Source organism: Dysidea avara, chromosome 3, assembly GCF_963678975.1.
Source record: "Dysidea avara chromosome 3, odDysAvar1.4, whole genome shotgun sequence".
NCBI lineage: Eukaryota > Metazoa > Porifera > Demospongiae > Dictyoceratida > Dysideidae > Dysidea > Dysidea avara.
This window is the reverse complement of record NC_089274.1, coordinates 29138612-29165716: the sequence shown is the minus strand read 5'-3', so window position 1 is coordinate 29165716 and position 27105 is coordinate 29138612. Positions and strand designations below refer to the sequence as shown.

The window sequence follows — 27105 nt, the reverse complement described above, 5'->3', positions numbered from 1 at the left end:
TTGTGGGATGGAGTTTATATTGTTATCATTTTTGTACTAAGTTAAGCCAACTAACTTCGCTATTGGGACAGTAAGTAAGTTATTATATTAAGTTAAGTACTTAGGATTGTAAGTTACTAACGTATTTCAACGTAGCAGTAGTAGCTTTGCTGTTCTGTGGTCTGTTCAAAGGCTGATACGCGGTGGGTAGAAATACGCATCCACAATCGCCCAAACAATTATTTTGTGCCTTTATTATCCTTTAGTAACAACCAATTAGTCTGTCTTAGCAAATGTACTAAGCTTAGCAACCACTACAAAAAAATGAGTCCCACAATACAAAGCTCTATGTTGCTCAATATAATGAGTCAAAGCGCATCGATTCTTTGATGTATATACTACCTCCTGTTCTCATTAATGCATTCCAAGCATCGGTGTTGGGAGTAACACATTATGTAATATTATTACTTTTGTGGTAACAAAGTAATATAACGAAATACGCTATAAAAACAGGTAATATAACTCAAGTTACTTTACTTATAAATGTAACGCGTTACCTAAGTAATATAGTTACTGTAACGAGTCTAATATTACATAATACTATTACTACAAGTAACGAAGTTACTTATCTCGTTAGTTATCCACTGAGTAATGTCTAGCCACAACGAAGTAATGAAGCCCACTGAATGAAGCTTATTCACCAACTTCTTACTTATAACCAAGATATGCACATTGTCCAACAACGCAATCATGTCACGTGATAAAGTGGTAGTTTCACATGTGACAGCTTAAGGCTGTGGACACAAAGTAATATAATATGTAATATTATTATAGTTACTTTATTTTATGAGTAATATGTAACTGTAACTAAATAGTTCATTTGCAAGAATATGTAACTAGTTACTTTTACAAAGTAACTTTCCCAACACTGCCAAGCATTCTCAGAAATAATTCAATTTCTTTGATGAAACTGTGTGATCTCCTCTGCTTTAATATAGCGACACTTCACAGGATCGATAGTGGGTTTTAGTTTTGTAAAAAGTGAGCCAAAGCATAGATCATGGGGAAGAAGATAGTTCGTTGTTTTACTGAATGAAGAAGCTCACCGGTTAGTTTATATTGATCATGTTGCATTCAATAGTCACGTGGCGATGTCCAGACACTGGGTGTAGCAGGTCAAATCAACAAAAAATAAATCCCGACCCCTTTGGATTTTCATGAAATTTGGCATAAACATGGATTCTACTAAGAAACTTTCTCATACCAAAATTTGGCCCATTCTATTGATCTCCCTTTAAGATATGACCACTCCAAGTTTATTGCAAAATACTACACTGGTTTAATAAAATGGCCATAACTTTGTCAGTGATTATCACAAAACCTTTCTGTTTAGAGTTTTGGAATGCTTATTAAGTTCTCTTTCAAGTGATATATAATTTATTATAATTACTCAAAGGAAAAGGTCAAACCATAAAAATGTGACTTTTTCCTTTGATCTTACTTTTTTCAAAAAAGGATATTTCAATTACTTTCATTTTTTGTTCAAATATTCTTCTAATACCCTTCTTTGATGACAGTAAGTTTGAAGTTGGGATGGCAAGTAGATCATAAGTTGTGGCTACATACGTAATTTTACATGCTACTGGTGGTATAAGTATGAACACTACTATAACAATACAAACTTTTAAATTAAATTATAGTATGGAATCTCATCAGAACGTGGCCAAGTTGTAATACACATACAGTTGGAGGCATAGTATAGAAGTATCATAAGGTGATTAAACAGAAACATCAATACTCACCATTACTGAAGCCACACCATTATCCCCTATTGTTATGTATATCGATGCAGTTATGATAACAACATGATTTTGGTACAAACACCATCAAGAGTCCATAATAGAGATTTTATGAACTCCTGATGCCATAAGAGGGTTTGGTAGCAAATTATCTTATGGTACTGCAAGTTTGGTGAGAAAAAGGTTTGACAAAATTGTGAAAACTTTACATTAACACCATGAAGTTGGAGGGTAAATCATTCCTTATTCACCAAATTTGCCAATTCCTCCGCCAAAATTTTCTGTTATTCTGTAGGACATCTGTACATGTCAGCGGACATTCCATAATAACAGAAAAGTTTGGTGGAGAATTTGGTGAATAAGGAATGATTTACAGTGGAACCTATCTAATCCGGTCAAAACTTCAGGCCGTCAGGCAGATGACTGCTTTTGACAAGTGGTAAAGATATCTCATTTGGAAAATTTATAATTGGCCATTATACGGTGGCCTTTCTATAGTACAGTTACTGTACCAATTAAAACCCTCAAACTTCATAATTTTAATTTTGAAGTTTCCACGATTTTGTCAAACTTTCTCTCACAAAACTTACAGTATCAATTTGCTACCAAACCCTCCCACTATATGGCATCAGGAGTTCACAAAATCTCTATTATGGACTCCTGATGGTGTTTGTACCAAAATCATGTTGTTATCATAACTGCATCGATATACATAACAATAGGGGATATTGATGTGGCTTCAGTAATGGTGAGTATTGATACTTCTGTTTATTCACCTTATGATACTTCTATACTATGCTTCCAACTGTATGTGTATTACAACATAACCACATTCTGATGAGATTCCATACTATAATTTAATTGTAAAATTTATATTGTTATAGTAGTGTTCATACTTATGCTCCCGGTAGCATGTAAAATTACGTATATAGCCACAACTCATGATCTACTTGCCATCCCAACTTCAAACTTACTGTCATCAAAGAAGGGTATTAGACGAATATATGAACAAAAAATGAAAGTAATTGAAATATCCTTTTTGAAAAAAGTAAGATCAAAGGAAAAAAGTCACATTTTTGTGGTTTAACCTTTTCCTTTGAGTAATTATAATGAAGTATATACCACTTGAAAGAGAATTTAATAAGCATTCCAAAAGTCTAAACAGAAAGATTTTGTGACAATCACTGACAAAGTTATGGCTATTTTATTAAACCAGTGTAGCATTTTGTAATAAACTTGGAGTGGTCATATCTTAAAGGGAGATCAATAGAATGGGCCAAATTTTGGTGTGAGAAAGTTTCTTAGTAGAATCCATGTTTATGCCAAATTTCATGAAAATCCAAAGGGGTCGGGATTTTTTTTTGTTGATTTGGTATGGAATGACCCTAGCGCTTAATAGATTTGGCCATTAGTGTTAATAGTATTCATTACTTTAGTTTATTTATGGCTAGTAAAAGTAAGTACTTTAGAGCACTTGAATCGTCTTTATATTGCTGTTTTGACACCTGGCACGATGTCACACATGCTTAGTGACTGGGCGTGGTGCTTAATTGGCCAGGCAAATATAGCACTGTAAACATATTCACTGCTTTAGTTTATTAATAGCTAGTATAGTAAGTACTTTATAGTGCACTTAAGCTTCATTATGAGCTGTTGAGCTCGTATTTGGGCTCTCTGTGTTTATTTGCGTACCCATAATTGTAGCGATCTGCATGCTTGTGACGATACACTTACATTCAGCTTCTCAGCAGCACCTTGTCGTTGCTCTAACGACGTTATCCACAATCGAAACTCACATGGTCCCACATAAATACACTCGCAAAGCATTCCTGCAGTTTCCATGTACACTTGCAGGTGAGTCACCCAAGTGGAAATAATAGTTGTAACAAGGGCACTTTTGATTTGCCTGAAATATACACACTTGCACTCGGGCTGCGCCCTCGTGCTTGTGCGTATATTTCAGGCAAATCACTCGTGCCCATGTTAAACTACCCAGTGCATGGGAGTATCAAAGCACCGCATTAGGTTATAACTATCATACAGCCAGACAGAGTGGTGCTGCTACTGTACGATATATTAGTTACCACCCAGTGATAACCAACTTATCACCCTGTTGCGGAGCCACTCAGCTCATTTGTGACATCATAATAACCACGAATGGTATTGTTTACCAATGGAACAAAGAGCCAAATAAGGAAATATTGATACAAAACACACCAATACAGCACTTAAACCAGCTAAATCTTACAAGAAAACTGTTAATCCTTTACACAGTAATACCACACGTTACCAATATGATAGTTTAACAAATGTCAAGAACAGTCTGTGACGATTTTCGCTCCAGCAATCACTCCCAACGGTCACTATGGTGAAGAACTAACTTCCTCTAGCTTCATTGTTCTATTTCAGATTACGGTAGCCACTTGTTGGTCTTTTTTTCTCTTGCACACCACGCAACACCACCATACCAACTTCTGACGAAGGCGAATCGTACCTGGAACCGCTGCTTCATAACATCTCCCTTCGCTACAGTTTGTAGGCAGTATGCAAGGTCTCTCTTGTAGCTATGAAGTAGAATCTCTACACAATTTGGACGAAATCTTGAGCACAGTGACAGAAACTCAAACCGGAACTTAATTTGCTATCCGTAAACTTCTGCGCACTCCCGTGCACTGGGATATAAAATAGTTATATCCCATATAATCAAATGATATCATTGTTATTACACTCGTCCTTGGCTCCGTCTCGGACTTATTTAATAACAATGATATCACCCTCATAATGGGATATAACTATAACATATATATATATATTCTCATGTCTACTTACAAGAGCTAAACTGGCCTTCTATCCAACAACGTCACAGCTATTTCTCCATTTGCTATACTCATGATAGCCTTAACCACAGGAACTCGTTACCTTTTTGTGAACATTTCAGTTGTCTCAAGATCACATCCTTTATCTATTCGGCCTGTTGCTTCTTCTATTAATTCTTTCCATTATTCTTTCTTTGTCAACAGCCCTTTTTTGTGGAACACCATACCCCAGCCATTTTGCAGATTAAAAAGTCACCCTTATTCTGTTCTGCCCTCCATCGATTTCTTTTCAGATTTTCTGTTGTGTACTCATATTAAGGTGTTTATTTTGTTTTTGTGTAATCCTGTTTTTTAGTCCTCGTAGTCCAATTAGTTTCATTGCTTTTGTAATGTCTTGTGTTACTGTATGCATGTGATTGTGAGGAGTACGTTTGCAGGCTTGTCCTTTTGTACAACCCAGTCTTTTGACAAAATTGATAATAAATAAATAAAATATGTGGAGCTAATCAATTATATAAATAACTGTTACAATTCTTTTTAAAAGTTACTAAATTACTAGAAGTGACAACCTCCAATGATCAGTCAGTAGAAATATCCATTCAATAAATTATAGCTAAAACACAGCCACATGATGTGTCGAGAGACTAATACCCAAAACAGTGCTATCTGTTTGTTTTATGACTGAACTTGTACTATATAGACACTTACCGATTGTCTGATGGCAATGCGGTTTGAGTCTACAAAATGAATGCTCCTAACAAAAACGACCAGAAAGCATTTTAAACCAATTAAAGCACTGCCATACTTGTGCAATATGGGAAAAATAGTGTGCAATATGGGAAAAATAGCACTCTGGCATGGTCTTGTGCTGTATTAGTCTCTCACCCATGCCCTAGTGCTATTTTATTCATATTGCATTTGTAGCAGTGCTTTGTTAATTTAAGTACAGTTATGTGGATATTTGGGCAGATACAGTACACTTGGAGAAATACAGTATACTGTAGTTATGTGGAAAATACAGTACAGTTATGTAAGGAATGATACAAAAACAACCCCACTCAGACAGCATGATTGATTACATGTGTAATGTTAAATTAATCCTACCTATTTGTTCTACAACTAGATTTGAGTTACTCATTGATACTCTGAAGAGTGAATATTAAGTTCTTGAGATAGATACTTCAAACAATATGACTCAGAAAGAACAAATGACACCTAAAGCACTGCTTATCATTTATTATGGGGTGCTTTAAGTTTCATATTATGCTTGTTACAAAAAATACAACATCCAGGCAGAGACAAATATAACAGTCAGTCACCAGACATTTGCTGGGGCAATTGGAAATGGAAACCGGAAACGGAAAGTGGAAATGGAAAACGGAAATGGTCAAATCGTCATATAAATGTATCCTAGAGTAAAACCACTTGTATAGTGGCCACCTCTTAAAGACTACCTTCTTATAAAGGCCACCTCCATACAAAGACCACTTTGTAATCAAAGATGGCTAAGGCATACTGACCTTATAATATCACTTCATAATCACCTTTTATAAAGACCACCCTCTTTACAAAGACCACCTCTCCACATTGTAATAGTACCTAGGTTCCAAACATCTATTTCATGACTTATCAAAACAGCTAGGTCAGCTAAAAAATACTACACTATTAAGGCCATCATCTCTTATTTATTTACTATTGTTTTTCAGTACATAAAATTATACTGAAAGCCACTGGCAAGTGCTGCCAGTGACTCACTACATAAAACAAAATTAATTATATTATAAGTAATTAGTCACAATAGTACTTCATATATTGGCAATGGTGACGCTGTTGAACAGTGGCAGCAAGGACAAAGGTAATGTAAACTATGAACATTACTATCATCAAATTGCTGTATGAAATGATCCCACATGAAGTTATAGAGTTTGTGTTTAATGGTGTTTGTAGACAGAGACAGATCCATTTTAGGTAGCGAGTTCCAAATGCGTGGTAAACGATGGAAGTAAAAGTTCCGAGCTATGTTGGAGGAACATCTGTGATGGATCATTTTTTCAGATAACCAAAATGTGTATTAGAAGAACTAAACTGGACATACTCAGTAATGCTGAAATGTGATGACTGCTGCTTGTAAGACTTAATAAAGAACATAACATCGTTCATTTCATAAACATACATTAATGGAAACAAATGTAAAGTTACCAGACGAGACCTGTATGATGATTGGTAATCGTTCAAAATCCACTTTGTAGCCCACCTTTGTATTCTTTCTAACATATTAATATTTTAAAATTAGGTAAGGTCTCCATATTTGTGAGCAATAGAGGACTTGCGAGCGAACAAGTGAGATATATAACTTTCTTCTGGTTACAACTGAGCCACTACCTGAAAAACTTCTACAAATTAATCTGTCTTGTAGGCCTTGCCTGATATTAATTTATAGTAGCTCTCCCATGTTAAGTTCTGTGTTATAATTATTCCAAGATCTTTTATACTATCAACAGTAGCAATAGACTTGTTGTCAATGAAATAGGTAGCAGTAGTGTAGTTCTTTAGCCAGAATTGCAAGTGTGCAAACTTGCTGAAACTGTAATATAAATCAGATGTTATGCCCCATTGGAAGAGATTATCTAGATCTTTTTGCAGGAGATTCATTTCGGTTGTATTGGAACCACTTCTGTGTCTCAAACATTTGGTATTGTCGGCATAAATAAAAGCACTAGAAAACAGTAGGCAGTTTGGCAGATCATTTATATATAGAACAAAAATAGTGGACTTAAGATACTTCCTTGAGGAACCCCCGATAGAATTGGTAGTAACTCAGAGAAACTGCTGTTGATAAGAACATATTAAAAACGATTAGAAAGATAAGCTTCAAACCATTTAAATAGTGTTCCAGTAATGCCGAAAGATCTTAGTTTGTGTAGTAACTTGTTATGGGTAACAGAGTCAAACACCTTCTTGAAGTCTAGATAAATGACATCCGATACTTTGTTTGCTCTTTTTGCTTCCAATAGTTCATTGATAAATAATAACAACTGCTGTAGTGTATATCTACCAGGTAGAAAACCAACTGATGAGGGTTAAACAAGTCAGACAAAAAGTTAATAGATACATTGAAAATGATCTTCTCCAAAACCTTTGAAATGATACATAATAGTGATATGGGACGTAGTTAGATATAGTAGCACGGTCTCCCCACTTGAAGATGGGAATGACACAATGTGTGCGCTAATCAGATGGTAAATGGCCGTTTGCAATGGTTAACTGAAAAGATAACTGATGGGTTGACAGAGGACATCTGCACAATATTTTAATACCTTAGGGCTGATACCATCAGACCCCATTACATTGTTTTATTTGGGTCAAGGGAGACTAGGGCTTCATGAACATCCTCACTTGTGATAACTATGTCACTTAAAGTGCCAGAAATGTCATTAGTGGTAGTTGAGGAATCATCAGTTGAATCTTTATCATTAGAAATAGCTGTTAAACAATGTGGCTTTGTCCTGGTCACAGGTGGCAGTGTCTGTACCTAAATACATCTGTTGTGGTAAGCCATCACTTTTTGTAAGAGAGGATATATATTTGTAAATGAGATTGTTATTGGAACTAGCATAGTTGTTGATTAATTTTGATTCATAATCACTCTTAGCTTCTACAATCAGGGCTTGGAGGTTGTCTTCTTCTGCTTGTAGTTTTAGCTTCAAAGTGTCAGTAGGTTTCTCTTTGTACTTTCTTCTTAAAGAGCGAATACAATTAAGACGATGTTTTATGGTTGGAGTAAACCATTTGGGGTGCTGCTTCTTCTTAACCAGAAACTGTGGGACAAAAGCTTGAATAGCAGTTTGCAAAACATGTTTTAATATAGCCCAAACTGCTTCAACATCACTTAGTTGATAATATTCATGAAAGTTGTAGCCCATCAAGGAGTTGTACATACCTTCCCAATCAGCTCTTGAGTAATCGTAAGCAGCATACGAGGCTTTCGGTTCCACAATGTGAGTTGATATTGGAACACTAAAATTAATTATAAAGTGGTCAGATGAGAGGCCTTGAGGGTGAGCATCAGATATCGTCGGCTAGCTGGTGAAAAAGTTTGTTAAAATGACATCCAGGATGTTGCCATTAATGTGGGTTGGTTTGTCAACCAGCTGCTCCAAATTTAATTCAAAAGTCTTGTCACAAAATTGAGAAGAAAAGTCTTGATGAGACCTCATTTTTTGTTGATACAGTAGGTTATAGCAAGAGTTCATATTACAAGTAAGGGGAGAGTATCTAACTGGAATACATCCAGGAAAATCACTGAGTTAAGTAACACATTAAGCCTGTTCACAGAATAAAGCCTTGACCTTATCAACACCAATAAGCACCAATCAACAGCTCTCTATCACCAGAAGAAGTGATAATTTGATCAAAGGTAAACTTGACTGAGCTTAACACAGTGATTTTGTACAGGCTATATTGGAAGCTGGATACTCTCTCCCTTACTTATATTACGAACTCTTGGTTATAGTGCACTAGCTACATTTTACTTGCTTGGACTAAGGACTTGACACATTCTGGTACAAACTATGTGATAATGGTATGACTTGAGTGAAGTGTGGACCAAAATATGGGAGATGACATTGACCTCTTTCTATGAGTCATGAAATACATGTTTGAAGTTTATCAAATATTACCATGTAAAGATTCTGAGGTGGTCTTTATAAAAGATGGCCATGAAGTGGCCTTACCTATCTTTAGAACCTAATTACAATGTAGTCTTTGTATAGAAGTGGTCTTTGTACAGAGGTGGTCTTTAAAAGTGAGGTTGGACCATAAGAGCCTAGCTGTTTTGATATAAAGTCATGGAATAGATGCTTGGAATCTTAGCTATTATTACAATGTGAGGGATGGTCTTTGTAAAGAGGGTGGTCTTTCAGCGGACCATGAAATGGTCTTATAAGGTCAGATATCTTTAGGATCTGATTACAACATGGTCTTTGTATGGAGGTAGTCTTTATAAGAAGGTGATCTTTAAGAGGTGGCCACTAAACAAGAGTTTCACTCTACGGTACGTTCATATGACGATTTGACCATTTCCGTTTTCCACTTTCCACTTTCGGTTTCCGTTTCCACTGTTTCCAATTGCCCCATTTGCTGGCCAAATAGCCTCTGTGTCTGACCATAACTCAGTTTGCTCAGACATAATGTTCTAGTTATCAAAAGAAAAGGAATGGAGCCTAAAGAATACAGTTTATCTGTTTGGTTTATGGTGAGTATTTGGAAATGCGGATACGATCTGACGCGAATACGGACGCAGACACAGACATTTTCAAAAAGCACTTTTACATTTATATAAGTTATTTTCATACCTAACGTTGTCTTTGCTTCCAGGCCCGGGCATCGATCTTGTCATAGCGCTTATCCATTTATAAGGGCACTTGCGAAGGACTAGACCAGCACTCCACAGAATGCCAAAGATCATACAGTGTTGTACACATGCGCTAAAGTCTATTACAGAGTTATGTAGTTGTAGAGATTAGCTTGTATGCCCCATGCAACTTAGCTTAACAGGCCAAATCCACAATCTTACACCTTTTAGTATAAGGCACAGGCACTTATACCAAACGTTGAGGGTTTCAAGGACCCGGCCTACAAAATTAGGTTGGGACATGCCAGCTTAATCTCTATGACTCTGAATTAGATTTCTAGAGCACATGTACAACACTATATGCATGGTCTTTAGAATGCTAGTCTATCTTTCGCACATGCACTTATAAATGGATAATCGCTATGCCAAGATCAACTCCTGGGTCTGGAAGCGAATGCTGCTGTAAAAACAACGTTAGGTATGAAAAATAACTGTTTTGTAAATGTAACAGTGTATTTTAAAAATATCCGTGTCCGTGTCAGTGACCAACTATATCCACCTTTTCCAACTACCCATTTACGGCTTGTAATTCTAATCATAACTACCACTTGGTTGCTAGGAGACATTACATTCTTACAACCCAACGAGGTGGCCATGAATGCACTAGGCCTACTCCCATTCAATTAGCAATGTTACAGTAGCTCACAACAACAGCAATGAAGGATGTGAACAGTTACCAGATTTACAATCTAACTCTTAGTTGAAATGTCCCACTCTGTCCTACCATGACCGATCAAGCCTGCACATGACAGGACATTATGACCAGTCTACTGCAAAACGTTATATCTGTCTCTGCTCGGGGTGTCTTGAGACTAATACGGCACTCAGCTTTGCCTACTTCTAATGATTTAAAATGTTATGCACGTGATCAACAGTGCTGCATTTTCAATACCCTTTCATTCAGTGCTGTATGGGAATAATAGCACTCTTATTTGTTTGATCTTTGCCCACAATGATTTAATGAGCAGATAAGTAAAATAATGTTGCATTTATTTGCACTTTGATCCATGCAAAGTACAATATGTGTCTTTTAAAATTTAGGAATTTGTTGATAGACACTCTGAAGACTTGTTTGGACTTGACTATGCCTAATCAGTGCTGTCATGTTGTGAAGGTAAGGCTGGTTTTCAATTGTTATATTCGAAGGTAAAAAGCGACCCTTTATGATCACAATTATACAGTGTTATCATACTGATTTAGAACTTATGCACTTACCAAGTGTCTTGGCCATGTGTTGTAAGCTTTCATCCTCACTTTCTTCCATTGCCTCTAGGAAACCTCTATACTTCTCCCTCATGTTCCTCAGGGTGGGCAGTATTACATTATCTATGAAAAAACTCATTCCTTTATTCTCTAGTTTTTCTCTGTTTCCAATTCTTTTCATCTGTTTTTCAGTAACAACTTTCTTAACAAGGAGTATAGGTAGCAAAATGCCAATTGGCAAAGCACAGATCTTACCATGTTCTGACATGAGCTTTTGTTTCGTAGCATCATAATCATATACAGCTACAATAGCAAGCATATTGGATATGTCATACCACATTAAATAGATTCATGTAAAACAAAAGGGTTTCATACTAACTAAAGTACAGTGACCAGGCCAAATATGTGTACACACAAACACAATAGTCAAGAAATAACAATATTGCAATTAGAGTTGCACCGATAATCAGATCGGCTATTGGAATCAGTTGATATCGGCTGGTTATAATTGTATTGGAATACATCAATCCGATATGGTATTATAAGCATGTGCAGAATTTGTTCTATTTAGTGCGTATGGACTCTTAATCGAGAACACAAGGAATGGCTACAGGTAGGAAAAAGTTGTTGATTTGGGAGTTTTTTTTACTGTGGCAGAGGATTCTAGATTTGCCAAGTGTAATATTAAAGTTCCACGCACGAAGACGAAGGATGAAGCACAAGACGTTTACCCCACGAACAGTGTTCACCATTTAAAGACAAAGCCTGGGCACGAAGAGGAATACAAGAGATACAATAAGCTAAAAACAGAAAGTGATGAGAAAAAGAAGGAGAGCTCTACTGGTGATGGCACACAACTGAGGCATGTATCATTGGAGGATACGGTGGAACTACATAAAGTGTGAGACATTAACAACTCCGAGAATACACACGAAGGTAGGGGAAATGATCGCTATTGACTGCCAACCGGTTTCAATTGTTGATCATGAAGGCTTTAAATCATTAATCAGCACACTAGAGCCCAAGTACCAGATGCCCAGCAGGAGGTACTTTTACAGACACATCTATTGCCACCAGAGTAAGCACCGATATTGCAACACACATGAAGGAAGGTGCAGAATATCCGAGTTTCACCACTGGTGTGTGGAGTTCAGATGCCAACAGTGACGCATTGCCGGGATTTACAGCTCACTGGGTTGATAGCAGTTTCCAGAAGTAATCTACTGTACTGCAGGCTCAAGAGTTGTCAGAAAGGCACACAGGGGAGTATAATGCTGTGAAGATCACCAAAATGCTGGAAGAATGGAACATCGCTTTATCTCAAGTCCATGTTGTCATCAGAGACAATGGGTCCAACATCATGACAGAAACAAATTGCCAAGTTTTGGTTGCTTTGCTCACTCCTTGTAACTGGTAGTGAATGATGGTGTTATCTCTCAGCGTGGTGTAAGGGATTTTTGGCAATTTGCAGATCCATAGAAGGCCACTTTAAGCATTCTAGTGTGGCATGTCACAAACTGGTTCAAATACAAGAAAATTTTGACCTTCCCAAACACAAATTAAGACAAGATGTTTCCACCAGGTGGAATTCCACTTTGTACATGGTGGAGTCTATTTTAGAACAGAAAATGGCCCTGGCTGCATATGCTGTGGAGAACAATATTGCACAGCTGACTATAACACAGTTGGAACTTGACAGAGAATTGTTGTTGTGCTGTCCCCAGTAGAAGAAATCACACAGTCAATTTCTAAAGAGACAGCAGCACTTTCTGTTGTGATCCCTAATATCTGAGTATTACTGAGGTCATGGTAAAAGTAAGATGATGATCAAGGGATTCCTACCATAAAGGGAGAGATGATCAAATTATTGAAGTCAAGATTTGCTGGGATCGAAGAGAACAGATTATTGTCAATAGCTAAAATACTTGACCCACGTCTTAAGGACAAGTTGTTTTTTTTCCAGCAACATTATCAAAACAACTGTAAAAGAAATGTCTGAGGAAGAGATACAGAAAATTGCACCTAATAAAGATGATTCATCACAAAGACAAGAATCTTCAGAGGCTAGATCAAGATCGCCCACTCCACCTGTGCCAAAGCGTGCCAAGAAAGACACATTGCTGACATTGTACTTAGAAACAATAGAGGATTCAGGAGCTAGCTCATCTGCATAATTCAGCTAATAAACTTAAACGTTTTTAAGTGAGACATTGGTTAATCATAATGCAGGGAGTCCTTCAAATGGTGGCATGAAAACAAAGCATGGTTCACTGTACTAGCAGGTTGCTAGGAGATTTTTGAGTGGTACTGCTACATCTGTGCCAGGCTTTTTTCTCAAGCACAAAGAGCATAGAAATAGGATTCTTCGAGAGAATGCAGAAACACTTCTTTTTATCAAAGGAAACTATGCCTAGTTTGGGAAACACAAGTTACTGTGGAAAAACGTGTATGCTGTAATGCAATATTACGTATGTGTGCACGTGATATAACATTCCATAAAGAAACTGTGGTAGCTACACAATACAGAGATAATCACTATGAGATTATTGCGAAGAATTCAGATTGCTGAGTCAGTACTTGGGGACAAATCAACTCAACCCCAGAATTTACCTTCACCCTAGTCATAGGATCTAGCTACGTACAATTGTTGAAGAGGAAGAGTCTTACACAAAGGCAATGACTAGAAATTGTGACAACACAGAATCTACAAAGCTTTTAGGCATCATTTGGGACAGTGATTGAGATGAATTCTAATTCAGTTACTCAGAGCTTATTCAATATGCAAAGTTGCTTCCTCCCAGCAAGTGATCATCACTCAAATTTACAGCTAAGATTTTTGATTTCTTGGGACTTCTCAGTCCACTTGTCATATGACTTAAGTTGCTTTTTTGATCATTATGCAATGGCTCTTGTATCTGGGATGAACCTTTAGAAGGTGATACTCTGATTCAGTGGCTAAGTATAGTGGATGAAATCGGCTCACTATTAGTAATCAAACTAACTCGTTGTTACTATTTACCTGATGTCAAGCCTTGTGATACAGAAATACACGGTTTTTGTGATGCTTCCTTGCAAGCATACACTGCAGTTTTATACATGCGTTCAGTCTATCCAGATGGGAGTTTCAGTGCCAAAATTATTGCTTCAAAGACCAGAGTTGCTCCAGTAAAGACACTAAACATTCCTAGACTCGAGTTATTGGGTGCAGTACTACTTGGACTGGGGAATACTGTCAATAAAGTCCTAACACATCAGTACAAGTTTACTTACTGGATTGACTTAACGGCTGTCTTGTATTGGATTAAAAATGCTAAACCCTGGAAGTAGTGTGTGAGTAATTGTGTGAAGGAAGTATGCCAACTTACTAACCGAGACCAGTGGAGACACTATCCTGGACAGCTCAATCCAGCAGACTTACCTTCATGTGGACTCAAGGCATCTGAGCTTATTATGGACAACCAGGTATGGTGGAAAGGCTAAATTTGGCAGAATCTAACTGGCCTCATAAGGTTGAGTGTGATGAGAATGAAGATGCATACTCAGAGTTGAACAAGAATGCTGATGATCAGGAAGTTACTTTTACAATGTGTGCCACTACAGATGGGAGTGCTGATATCGTGAAAATTGACCAAGTAATTGACTAGACCAGTATTCTTGTTTGATAAGAACCACTGCTCTAGTACTTCAATTTATAAAGGCTTGCCGAAAATCGCAAATTAGAGTTAACTGTAACTGAACTTGACAATGCAGAGAGATGCTGGAGTAAATATCTACAACTGCAGTGTTTTGAAAAGGAAATCAAGAGTATTTTATGAAAGAGCAAACCAGGAGAAATCCATGTCATTCAGTTTGGACTGTTCTTGGATCATGGAATGCTGAAATGTCGTGGTCGAATCAACAATTCAACAGTACCAATAGAAAGCAAGAATCTGATTTACTTTCTTCTAAACATCATGTTAATCTCATCATTAACCACTACCACAACCTAGTCAAACACAATGATGATCCTCGGTGTCTAGGGTGTCTGATAGGGTGTCTGATGATCCTCCTTTCACATATACAGGCATTGACTTTGCTGGCCTTCTGTATGTTCATCACAAGGAAACTGATGATGATTGTGAGTGTAAGGCCTACATATGTTTATTCAACTCAAGCAATACATCTTGACTTAACAATTTCATTGAGTGTTAATCAGTTTCTGTTAGCTTTTAGAAGATTTGTAGGCCGTAGAAGTCTCCCAGCTACTGTTTGGTTGGACAATGCAAAAACATTTAAAATCAACAGCAAGGGAGCTACAAAAGATCATGAAGTCATTAAAGATGCAACAGTACATGTCCAAATGAGAGTAGATTGGAAGTTCATAGATGACTGTGCACCATGGTGGGAAGGATTTGGGAGTAGATGGTGAGATGTCAAACAGTGTTTGTGTAAATGTATTGGAAGAACTTCATTAACGTTTGATATGAGCTGAATATGTTATTGGTTGAAATAGAAGCAGTGATCAACAATAGACCCCTCACCTACCTTCAGATGGCATAATCAGTGCACTGTGTCCTTCACATTTAATTAATGGAAGAATTATCAGTACTCCAAATGAGGCTCACATCAGACTTTGACCAGGAAGATGAAACATCATCGTGTTTGGATGAATCAATTTACCCAACGCTGGAGAAATGAATATCTTCTGAGTCTGAGAGAGAAACATTCTGTCAAGAGTAGTAATCTACAAGGAAATCGACATGTTACCCAAAAATGACTCTACCAAACATGTTTTCTGAAAGATGGGGATTGTCGAATCTCTTCTGGTCGGACAAGATGGTGCAGCTATTGTGAAGGTGGCAAATGCAGAAAGAAGTCCAAAACAATTGAAGTGAAGCATAAAACATTTGTTAAAGTCCACCACCTCCAAGTTACTCATGAAGATATTCCACTTAGACGAGAAGAACCTGAAAGCTACAGTGCTTCCGGATCTGCTACCATATCTACCAGACCACGTCATGTTGCTGCGATGACTGGTGAGATCATCAGGAGAATCAATCAGAACTGAACAAATTACATAAAATAGGACTTTGATTAAACGAATATTTTGTTTATGTAACTTTTGTTTAATCCCCCTGGTATTAAATGGGGGGAGTGTAGAAAAACATGTATGCTGTAATGCGATATTACGTATATGTGCACGTGATATAAAATTAATTACATTCCGTAAAGAAACTATGATAGCTACACCGTGTTGATCGAGCTAGCTGAGTAACGTACTGAAACAGTAACTTTGATTTATGGGGTATCATTAATGTTATATGCAGTAGCTACAAGTAAATTACTGAGTTATTAAAGAATAAATATGCATCATATACTTTTATTACTTTGTAACTGTACTATGATGTGTTCAGTTTTAACTTGAGATGTAATGTTTAAATCACATAAAGTATATATTATGTAATGCAAATAATATGTCCATATCGGATTGGCTACTGGTATCAGCTTTGCTTTCTTCCAGTATATCTGCTATCTGTATATTGGCTAATAGTCATATTAGTGCAACTCTAATTGCAATATTTGAACTGTACAATTGGTAGAGCTGGTTATAACTGTTTCTCAAGGAATTCACAGGGGAAGTCATTACTATAGCTATTTCTCACCTTTAGTGACAAGTATCTGACATAGAGGTGTGGTTATAGCTTGACAAGCAGTAGTATTATAAAATGAAAGGGGAAGACAAATGACTATACAAGCTGAATCTTTAGCAGCTCAATATCTTAATAACACTGTCTCACTGAACTGTGCAAGAGTGCCCAAGATGAAATCACCCCTTCAGGTCAGGACATAATTAGCCACTTATATGCAATTGTAGAAGTCACCATACATTCCAATCAAAGTAGCCATAAAATGCAGAATGTTTGTCTTAGGCAAAGAGTAGAACAAATACTGTAATCATGCACCTCTGAAGAGAAGCTGCACATAAGACAGGTCTATGTACATGTGGCCATTTTCCCCACAAACCTTCCTGACCTAACTACAAAGGACTTCATAAGCTACTTTTCAAATATTCGTATTTATACTATACTTTTATCAGGCTGTAGGACCAGGTGTCCTACAGACTTTTAGTATACAATAATTGTTACAAGATTTACTTCATAATTAGTAGGTAGGAAGGGATGAAGGTGTGAGGCTAGACATCAGCATCGGATGTTCTTTGGCTTGGACTGCATCAGTTAAGGGCAGACCCATACCCAAGCTAAGATGCAGGTGGACAGGGAGTAAAACTTATCTAGATAGAATTTACAGTTTGTTTTACAGTGAGATACATATTCAAATGTCATTATTGCACCTGTGTGGTCTAAATGAGGTGTATAGATTCTGAAGATCTTGTTGAGTAGTAACAAATAGTATTGTAATGATGGTACTAATCGAGTTATTGACTGCTTTATTAGGATATCTTTATTGCTTATTTATTTGCGTAGTTATTCACAGCACAAGTAACTAAAATATAAAGCAATTTTTAATAACAAGTATAAGACAAAATTAGGAATTTTAAATTAGAGTAGGGACAGTGTATAGTACTGCAAAAAAAGCACTGAAACAAGTTGGACTGGAGTAGTACATAATGTCCAAATAAAACAATAAGAAGTGAATATCCCTACTGTGCTACACTCAAAATGCACAGTAGGGATATTCACTTCTTATTGTTTTATTTGGACATTACGTACTACTCCGATCCAGCTTGTTTCAGTACTTTTTATTGCAGTACTATAATCTAATTCAAAATTCCCAATTTTTCTTATATTTGTTTGTGAACTTTTTTGCAAGCTCATGACTACTAAATACCCTGGAAACCAATTACAATAATTTATAGAGTTAATCACAACACTATATATTATGCACACAATCAACTAGCATAACACACCACTATATAAATTGCTGAGCTGTAGTAAGTTGGATTCACGTAACTAAACATAGTGTTGTTCACAGTAAAGAAATGCGTTTAGCTCGGCGTTTAGAAACACAAACAACTTTGCCAGCTGTACAATAGCTACCACTCGAATGCAACATTGCTACGTGCAAGTAATTAAGACTTGCTAATTAAGGGGTGTGGCAGCCGTTTCCATCACGAGTTGTCATCCCTTACCGTGAGGGATAAAGTCGCAATCGAAATGGCTGCCACGCCCCTTAATTGGTGAGTTGCTTAATCACTTGCACTTGCGTGTATACAGTGTGGTAACTACATTCTATCATGGCAGTAAAATAGTTTGGTGAAAACCCACTATTGCAAAATTGGCAAAAAAAACTTTGGTGAATGGCATTTCACCTGAATTTTTTTTTGTAATCTACCAAACTTTTTTACTATACGGTATCGACTGCTAACTTCGAAAAGTAGGGCTTCCATCTACGGGTGTACATTACATCAAACCATTTGAACACATGTGGCATTGCACCAAACTATGTGAACACATGTGGCTCAGTGGTTTTTGTAGCCTATTAACACTATCAACGGAGAACCTTGACTGATGGCCATGGTAAAGAAGAATAAAAGGTAACACAATAGTGCACTCATTGTATATTTATCAATGTTTTTTCTTAAGCAAACTAGAAGCGTTTCTATGAAAGAATTAGAGCTGTAGCTATAGCCAGTTTTCCACTACGCTTGACTGAAGGCGTCACAGGCAGGCAGGCAATAGAAAATTCTGTTGAATAATTGATTTTTTAAAATTCTGTAGCAACTTGACAGAAATGTTTTGGGTCGATCTAAAGACACTTTTGGGCTTAATTTTACCCAACTAATACTATCTAATCAAAAACAGCCAAGCTGTAAAAAAAGGTGCGGCCCCCATAAAGGCCATGGTGAAGAAAGATGTGAAATCCAAGGTGGCGGCCAAGAAATGGCTGTGATGGTAGGTTAATGGTTACATTTTAATAACAACAATTCAGGTGAATTTGGTGCCAAGACCAAGCGGCACAAAATTCACCTGAATTGCCGTTATTAAAATGTAACCATTAACCTACCATCACAGCCATTTCTTGGCCGCCACCTTGGATTTCACATCTTTTTTCACCATGGCCTTTATGGGAGCCGCACCTTTATTTACAGCTTGGCTGTTTTTGATTAGATATCACTTCTTTTTGTATTTGTATACTGCAAAGCCGGCCTATGGCTGGCTTTGGGGCTTTTTTAACCCATGTGTTTTTTTCTTTACTACAGGAAGAAGAAAAGAACTTAAAGAAGAATTTTAGTACTTCAATTATTTTTGATTTTATTAGTAATTATACAAATTATATACATATATTTATTACATGCTCATTATTCCCCACAGGATTTTTTTTACAGCTGATCTCTCTACTGGGTGACTTGAAATGTAGCTGAACTATATACAGGATGGTTTCTTTGTAGCTGAACTCTCTACAAGGTAACCTCTTCTAGCTGGTCTCTCTACAGGATATTTTGTTTCTAGCTGAACTCTCTACAGGTGATTTGTTTGCAGCTAAACTCTCTACATGGTGGTGTCTTTATAGCCGAACTCTCTACATGATGGTTTCTTTGTAGCTGAACTCTGTATAAGGTGACTTCGTCTAGCTGAACTCTCTACAGGGTGATTTTTTTGTAGCTGAACTCTCTGCAGGGTGATTTGTTTGCAGCTGAACTCTCTACATGATGGTTTCTTTGTAGCTGAACTCTCTACAAGGTGACTTCGTCCAGCTGATCTCTCTACGGGGTGATTTGTTTCTAGCTGAACTCTCTACAGGTGAATTGTTTGCAGCTAAACTCTCTACATGGTGGTTTCTTTGTAGCCGAACTCTCTACAAGGTAACTTATTCTCTACAGGGTGATTTGTTGTAGTTGAATTCTCTACAAGGTGGTTTGTATGAGGCTGAACTCTCTACATGGCGGTTTCTTTGTAGCTGAACTCTCTACAGAGTGATTTGTTTGCAGCTGAACTCTCTACATGATGGTTTCTTTGTAACTGAACACTCTACAAGGTGACTTCTTCTAGCTGATCTTTCTACAGGGTGAATTGTTGTAGCTGAACTATCTACAAGGTAACTTCTTCTAGCTGATCTCTATACAGGGTGATTTGTTTGTAGTTGAATTCTGTACAGGTGGTTTCTTTGTAGCTGAACTCTGTACATGATGGTTTCTTTGTAGCTAAACTCTTTACAAGGTGACTTCTTCTAGCTGAACTCTCTACGGGGTAATTTCTTTGTAGCTGAACTCTCTATATGATGGTTTCTTTGTAACTGAACTCTGTACAAGGTAACTTCTTCTAGCTGATCTTTCTACTGGGTGATTTGTTTGCAGCTGAACTCTCTACATGGTGGTTTCTTTGTTGCTGAACTCTCTACAAGGTGAATTCTTCTACCTGATCTCTCTACAGGGTGATTTGTTTGTAACTGAACTCTGTACAAGTGCGTTTTTGTGGGTGATCTCACTGCAGGTTGATTTGTTTGTAGCTGAACTCACTAAAGGGTGATTCTGCTTGTAGCTGAACTCCTTGCATTGTATCTAGTTTCTAGCTGATCTCTCTACAGGGTGATTTGTTTGTAGCTGATCTCTCTACAAGTTGATTTGTGTGTAGCTGATCTCTCTGCAGGTTGATTAATTTGCAGCCGATCTCTCTACAAGGTAATTTGCTTGTAGCTGAACTGTCTATAAAGTGATTTATTTGTAGCTGATCTCTCTGCAGGTTGATTTGCTTTAGCTGAACTCTCTACAGGGTGATTTACTTGTAGCTGAACTCCTTACATTGTGACTAGTTTCTAGCTGATCTCTCTACAGGGTGATTTGTTTGTAGCTGATCTCTCTACAAGTTGATTTGTGTGTAGCTGATCTTTCTACTGGTTGATTTGTTTGTAGCCGATCTCTCTACAGGGTAATTTGTTTGTAGCTGAACTCTGTACAAGGTGCTTTTTTGTAGGTGATCTCACTGCAGGTTGATTTGTTTGTAGCTGAACTCACTAAAGGGTGATTTGCTTGTAGCTGAACTCCTTACATTGTGTCCAGTTTCTAGCTGATCTCTCTACAGAGTGATTTGTTTGTAGCTAAACTCTCTATAAGGTGATTTATTTGTAGCTGAACTCCTTACATTGTGTGTAGTTTCTAGCTGATCTCTCTACAGGGTGATTTGTTTGTAAATGATCTCTCTACAAGTTGATTTGTGTGTAGTTGATCTCTCTGCAGGTTGATTTGTTTGTAGCCGATCTCTCTATAGGGTAATTTGTTTGTAGCTGACCTCTCTATAAGGTGATTTGTTTGTAGTTGATCTCTCAGCAGGTTGATTTGTTTTAGCTGAACTCTCTACAGGCTGATTTGTTTGTAGCCGATCTCTCTACAGGGTAATTTGTTTGTAGCTGAACTCTCTACAAGTTGATTTGTGTGTAGCTGATCTCTCTGCAGGTTGATTTGTTTGTAGCCGATCTCTCTACAGGGCAATTTGTTTGTAGCTGATCTCTCTACAGGGTGATTTTTTTGTGTAGCTGACCTCTCTTCAGGGTGATTTGTTTCTAGCTGATCTCTCTACAGGGTGATTTTTTGTAGCTGACCTCTCTTCAGGGTGATTTGTTTCTAGCTGATTGCTCTACAGGTTGATTTGTTTGTAGATGAACTCTCTACAGGGTAATTTGCTTGTAGCTGAACTCCTTACTTTGTGTCTAGTTTGTAGCTGATCTCTCTACAGGGTGATTTGTTTGTAGCTGAACTCCTTACATTGTGTGTAGTTTGTAGCTGATCTCTCTACAGGGTGATTTGTTTGTAGCTGATCTCTCTACAAGTTGATTTGTGTGTATATAGCTGATCTCTCTGCAGGTTGATTTGTTTGTAGCCGATCTCTCTACAGGTAATCTGTTTGTAGCTGAACTCTCTATAAGGTGATTTGTTTGTAGCTGATCTCTCTGCAGGTTGATTTGTTTTAGCTGAACTCTCTACAGGGTGATTGCTTGTAGCTGAACTCTCTTCAGGGTGATTTGTTTCTAGCTGATCTCTCTACAGGTAGATTTGTGTTGATTTGTTCATTGCTGATCGCTCTAAAGGTAATTGATTTGTTGCAGTTGAACACCCTGCAAAGTGTTTTGTTTGTAACTGATCACTCTAAAGGGTAATTTGTTTGTAGCTGAACTCTCTCCACAGTGACTTGTGTGTAGCTGAATTCTGTGTAACTGAATTCTCTAGAGAGTGACTTAATTGTAGCTGAATTCTCTACACAGTGCATGACTTGTTTATAGCTGAACTTTCTTCAGTGTGACTTGTAATGTTCTGAATCTCTATAGTGGTATATTTGCTTAACTCTCCACATGGTGACTGTCTTCTTGCTGAACTGTCTATAAGATTAACTGTTTGCAGCTGAACTCCCTACAGAATAACTTGTGATGTAATAAAATTCTATAATGGAGTAAATAAATTAGCGGAATGCTCTATTAGGGTGACTGTTCTATTAGAGTATCTCGATCTCGCATTTTCTACACGGAGTTGGCTTTCGAATCATAACTCAGTGGTTTGTAATCCGATTCTTCTGTACTACTGCAAGGACTTTCTATGAAGATTATTCCAGCTATACACCGATTTTCAGCTCATTGCTCTAAGCGGTTTGCCTAGTAGGCGTGAAAACTAATACTTTTTTATTCATAAAAATTGATCGCATAATTGTGACACAGGTTGGGTTTTGTGTCATATCTCCGTGGTCTTTATCTCGATTCCTTTCAAACCACCAAAAGGCACTCCTACGATGGTTAATCCATCTACATAGCAATTTTCAACTCATTCCATGAAGCGGTTTACCCTGTAGGCGTGACAACAAATCGATCTTGTTTTACGCGAATAATCGGTCATAACTCCTGAACCATTCATCGGATTTGTACCAAATTTGATGCTAGGATTTGCCTTTGGACTCCCTTTCTGTGTGCCAAATTTCAAGGCGATCGGAGTACGCGTTTGCTTGTTATAGCAATTTTTGCAAGTGTGCGAAAAGACGAAGAAGAAAAAAAAAACGAAGAAAAAAAACGAAACTTTGGCAGCTCGTATCTCGGAAATGGCTGGAGCGATTTCCTTCAAATTTGGAATGTAGACTCCCTTGGCTGGCGGGCAACTGTGTAGCAAATTTGGTTCCAATCAGATAAGTGATCACCGAGATACAAAGGTGTGAAAATGACGTTTTCGTTCTTCCTGTCAATATACTCACGGTGTGGCGCGCCGGCTTCTTGGGCCGCACGACACACTACCGTGTGTCTTGATCGAGGAAGGTTTTTGAATGATATTATATTATGGGCCACACCCACACTGCTATACAGCACAGTGGATCCTCGCTTATCCGAACCTCGGTTATCTGAACACCTCGATTATCTGAATGCCAAATGTGACTGTTCTATTAGAGTATTTTTCCATCAGTGTGCATTCTGTTAGAGTAAATGACTGCTCTATTAGAGTAGTACAATGAAGCTCTGTATATAAATCAATGGGCTTCAGTTATCTGAACAAATTCACTTATCTGAATACTTTTGGGTAACTATAAGAACAAAGCTGTTCGGATAACTGAGGCGGATAACTGAGGATCCACTGTACTATTGTACTGTATGACAATTTCAATTGCATAAAGTGAGCTGTGTAGATAAACATACTTACCCAATTTCTTTGGTATATCCTTGAAGATTTTGTCGTCACTTTCTTCCATTGCCACAAGGAACCCTTTGTATTTATCTTTCATATTTTGTCCCAGGCTAGGCATTATCACATCATCTATTATGACTTTCATTCCATCTAGGTCTTGCTTTTGTCTGTGCTCAATTATTTTCCGCTGATCCTCAGTAACAACTTGTTTAGCAAACAATATTGGTAGCAAAGTTTTTAATATTAAATCATGATCTCTCAGTTTACACATGGTATCATAATGCTTTGTAAGCTTGTATTTAGCAGCAGCATAATCAAATGTATCTGAAACAAATTTTAATAATAAACACACACATAGGAACTGCTATAGAATTTTTTTTTTTTAAATTTATTAAAGCTTTACAGCACAAGTGCTGAAGGTCTGTAGGACACCTGGTCCTACAGCCTGCTCAAAGACACTAGGTACAAAGACATTAGCTACATAAGGTGTGTTTGAAAAGTTGCAGGAAGGAGAAAAATTCCATGACTGGACCTAGGTAGCCTCGAACCTGCAGCCATCCGATTTACACTTGAACACTTACAGGAGTCTACCAGGCGGTCAAGATGTTTTCTCCTTGTTATTTTCATGTAATTATATCCATAGGAGTTCTAGAGAGTGACTCATTATCTCTAAGTACCCCCAAATGGACACTAGTTAATTTATTAAAATTATGAATATCAATTAATACTGACTAAGTATTATAGATAGTTTTCTAAAGTACAAATGGTAATTAATAGCAAAAGGGTATAAAAAGTACTTAATGAGTTACACATAACTTAAAGATTAATTATCCCTAGTGAGCAAATAAACTGTGAACAAGAAACAGTATGAAAGAGTTACTACTAGCTATACTTGATAGCAGTTGTATAGTAAAAGCAATGGTAGGGCCTGAATCATGCTACTAAAAAGGAAAAAACAACCACGAGGAGTAATTATCACTATGTAAAAACTTGCGTCCAATCATACTCAGGTGGGTTGTAATGATGATGTGCCACACAAGACATTGAGTGCAACTTGCATTGTTGCTTTATAGCAAATGCAATAATATAAGGATCCGCTATGTCAGGCAGTGAAGGAGAACACCTTGCTTATAATCATTATATAATTAATGGAACATTACAGTATATATCTGTACAAGTATAAGAAAAAATTAGGAATTTTAAATTAGAGTAGGAACAGTGTATAGTGCTGCAATAAAAAGGTACTGAAACAAGCTGGATCAGAGCGTACGTAATGTCCAAATACTGTAAACAATAAGAAGTGAATATCCCTACTGTGCATTGAGTGTAGCACAGTAGGGATGTTCACTTCTTATTGTTTTATAGTATTTGGACATTACGTACTACTCCGATCCAGCTTGTTTCAGTACTTTTTATTGCTCAAAGCACAGTTGGGATACTCACTTCTTATTGTTTTACAGTATTTGGACATTACGTACTGCTCCGATCCAGCTTGTTTCAGTACTTTTTATTGCAGCACTATACACTGTCCCTGATCTAATTTAAATTCCTAATAGTTTTCTTCTTACACTTGTTTGCAAAGCTTTTTGCAAGCTCATGACCACTAAATAGCCTGCTTTTCACAAAACCAGTCACGATATTTTAAGAGTTAATCAGAACCCTATTACACTAGATTATAACTCATACAATAACAACTGATCAGTGGGCATGGCTCTACATAAGCCTGCAGACAATAATGGATGTGGATTTGTGCATACATACAGACTGATGAATGGGCGTGGCTACCATACATCCAGTCAGTAATTTACATAAGTGGGCGTGGCTCACGAAAGAAGCAGGGCTACGCTATGACGTGTTACTACATGTCCACATATTTACACTAATTACTTTAGCACGTGGGGTCAGACCCAGATAATCTGTAAAGCGGGACCTGGATGACCCGACTCGGTCATTGACTTACATGCTGCTAGTTCGCCGCGAGTTGTTCTCACTGATCGATAACAACCACCAACGTTGAAAACCAGTGAGCCACGTGTGTTCAAATAGTTTGGTGCAATGACCACGTGTATTCGAATAGTTTGATGCAATATACACCGGTAGATGGAAGCCCTACTTTAGTCTATTAACACTCAGCGGTAGAACCTTGACTGATAGCCATGATAAAGAAGGATAAAAGGTAAGACAATAGCGCAAGTATTGTATGTTTATCAATATACCAAACGTTTTTTCTTAAGCAAACTAGAAACGTTTCTGCGAAAGAATTAGGGCTGTAGCTGTAGCCAGTTTTCTGCTACGCTTGACTGAAGGTGTCGGGCTGGCAGGCAGGCAGTAGAAGATTCCATTGAATAAATATATATATTTAAAATTCTGTAGCAACTTGACAGAAATGTTTTGGGTCAATCTGAAGACATTTTGGGCTTGATTTTACCCAACTAATACTGTCATGTTGTTGTGAGGAAAATTTGAGGCAGGTTTTTGGGTTATATTGTATCACTGGCCATGCCCACACCTTCAATGTCCCTACTATACAGTAGTATTGTACTGTATGATAAAAGCCAGGCTCAAATAAACCCCTGGGCTCAAATACATGCTGGGTACTTCGTCCCAAGTTATAGAATACATGCCTGTTCCGTATAGACGCTGGGGTGCCAAAAACTAAGCTATAATTCTAATAAACGCCACAGTCATGTGTCTATATAACACTTCACCTCGTAGTTCCTTGTTGCAAAGTGAAGATTTCTAAACTGTACGTAAGTTGATTATACGTATAAGTACTCTCAGCACCACTTTGTTCACAATCACCCTTTGCCTCGTGTGCTCTAAGAAATAAAACCTTGGGCCTGAATAGATGCCAGGCTCGTTTACACGCTGGTTACAAAATCACTTATAGGAAATAAATGCCCATGCTTTTACACGGATATATACGGTACACATGTTAACTGCAAATATACATGTGGAATTTGTGTATGATTACATCATAAACTTAATTGGCTTTATAAATGTGAGTAATCAGGCACCACTGTTGATGGCTACTGCTGTGTTAGCTATTTGATGACTTACATACTGAGGCTTGATGATAATAGTTGCATGGTAGCTAGCAATAATGCTAATGGAATGCTGTACACTTGCTAACTAGCTCTGTACATTTAAAACTACAATTTTAATTATTATGTGAGCATGGTTTATTGAATACTTCTTTGGATGCATCAGGTTTTGTGGGGCTTATATACAAGTGTATCACCCAGTATTATCATGCTCACCTTCAACAGGAGACGTTGGCTGAGCAAAATCAGTGATACCTGT

At 37.4% G+C, this 27105-nt stretch overlaps 1 protein-coding gene across 3 annotated transcripts in view; it reads right to left on the bottom strand.

Annotated features, from left to right (window-relative positions):
- The window catches only part of LOC136250636 (uncharacterized), a 96988-nt gene that overhangs the window by 25081 nt on the left and 44802 nt on the right, over positions 1 to 27105 (bottom strand). For all 3 annotated transcript variants that reach the window (XM_066042862.1, XM_066042861.1, XM_066042863.1), the window contains 3 exons: positions 27063 to 27101; positions 23818 to 24126; positions 11223 to 11513 (listed from right to left, as the gene is read on the bottom strand). In XM_066042862.1, the coding sequence (XP_065898934.1) occupies positions 11223 to 11513; positions 23818 to 24126; positions 27063 to 27101 (639 nt within the window). The remainder of the gene's footprint in view (positions 1 to 11222; positions 11514 to 23817; positions 24127 to 27062; positions 27102 to 27105) is intronic.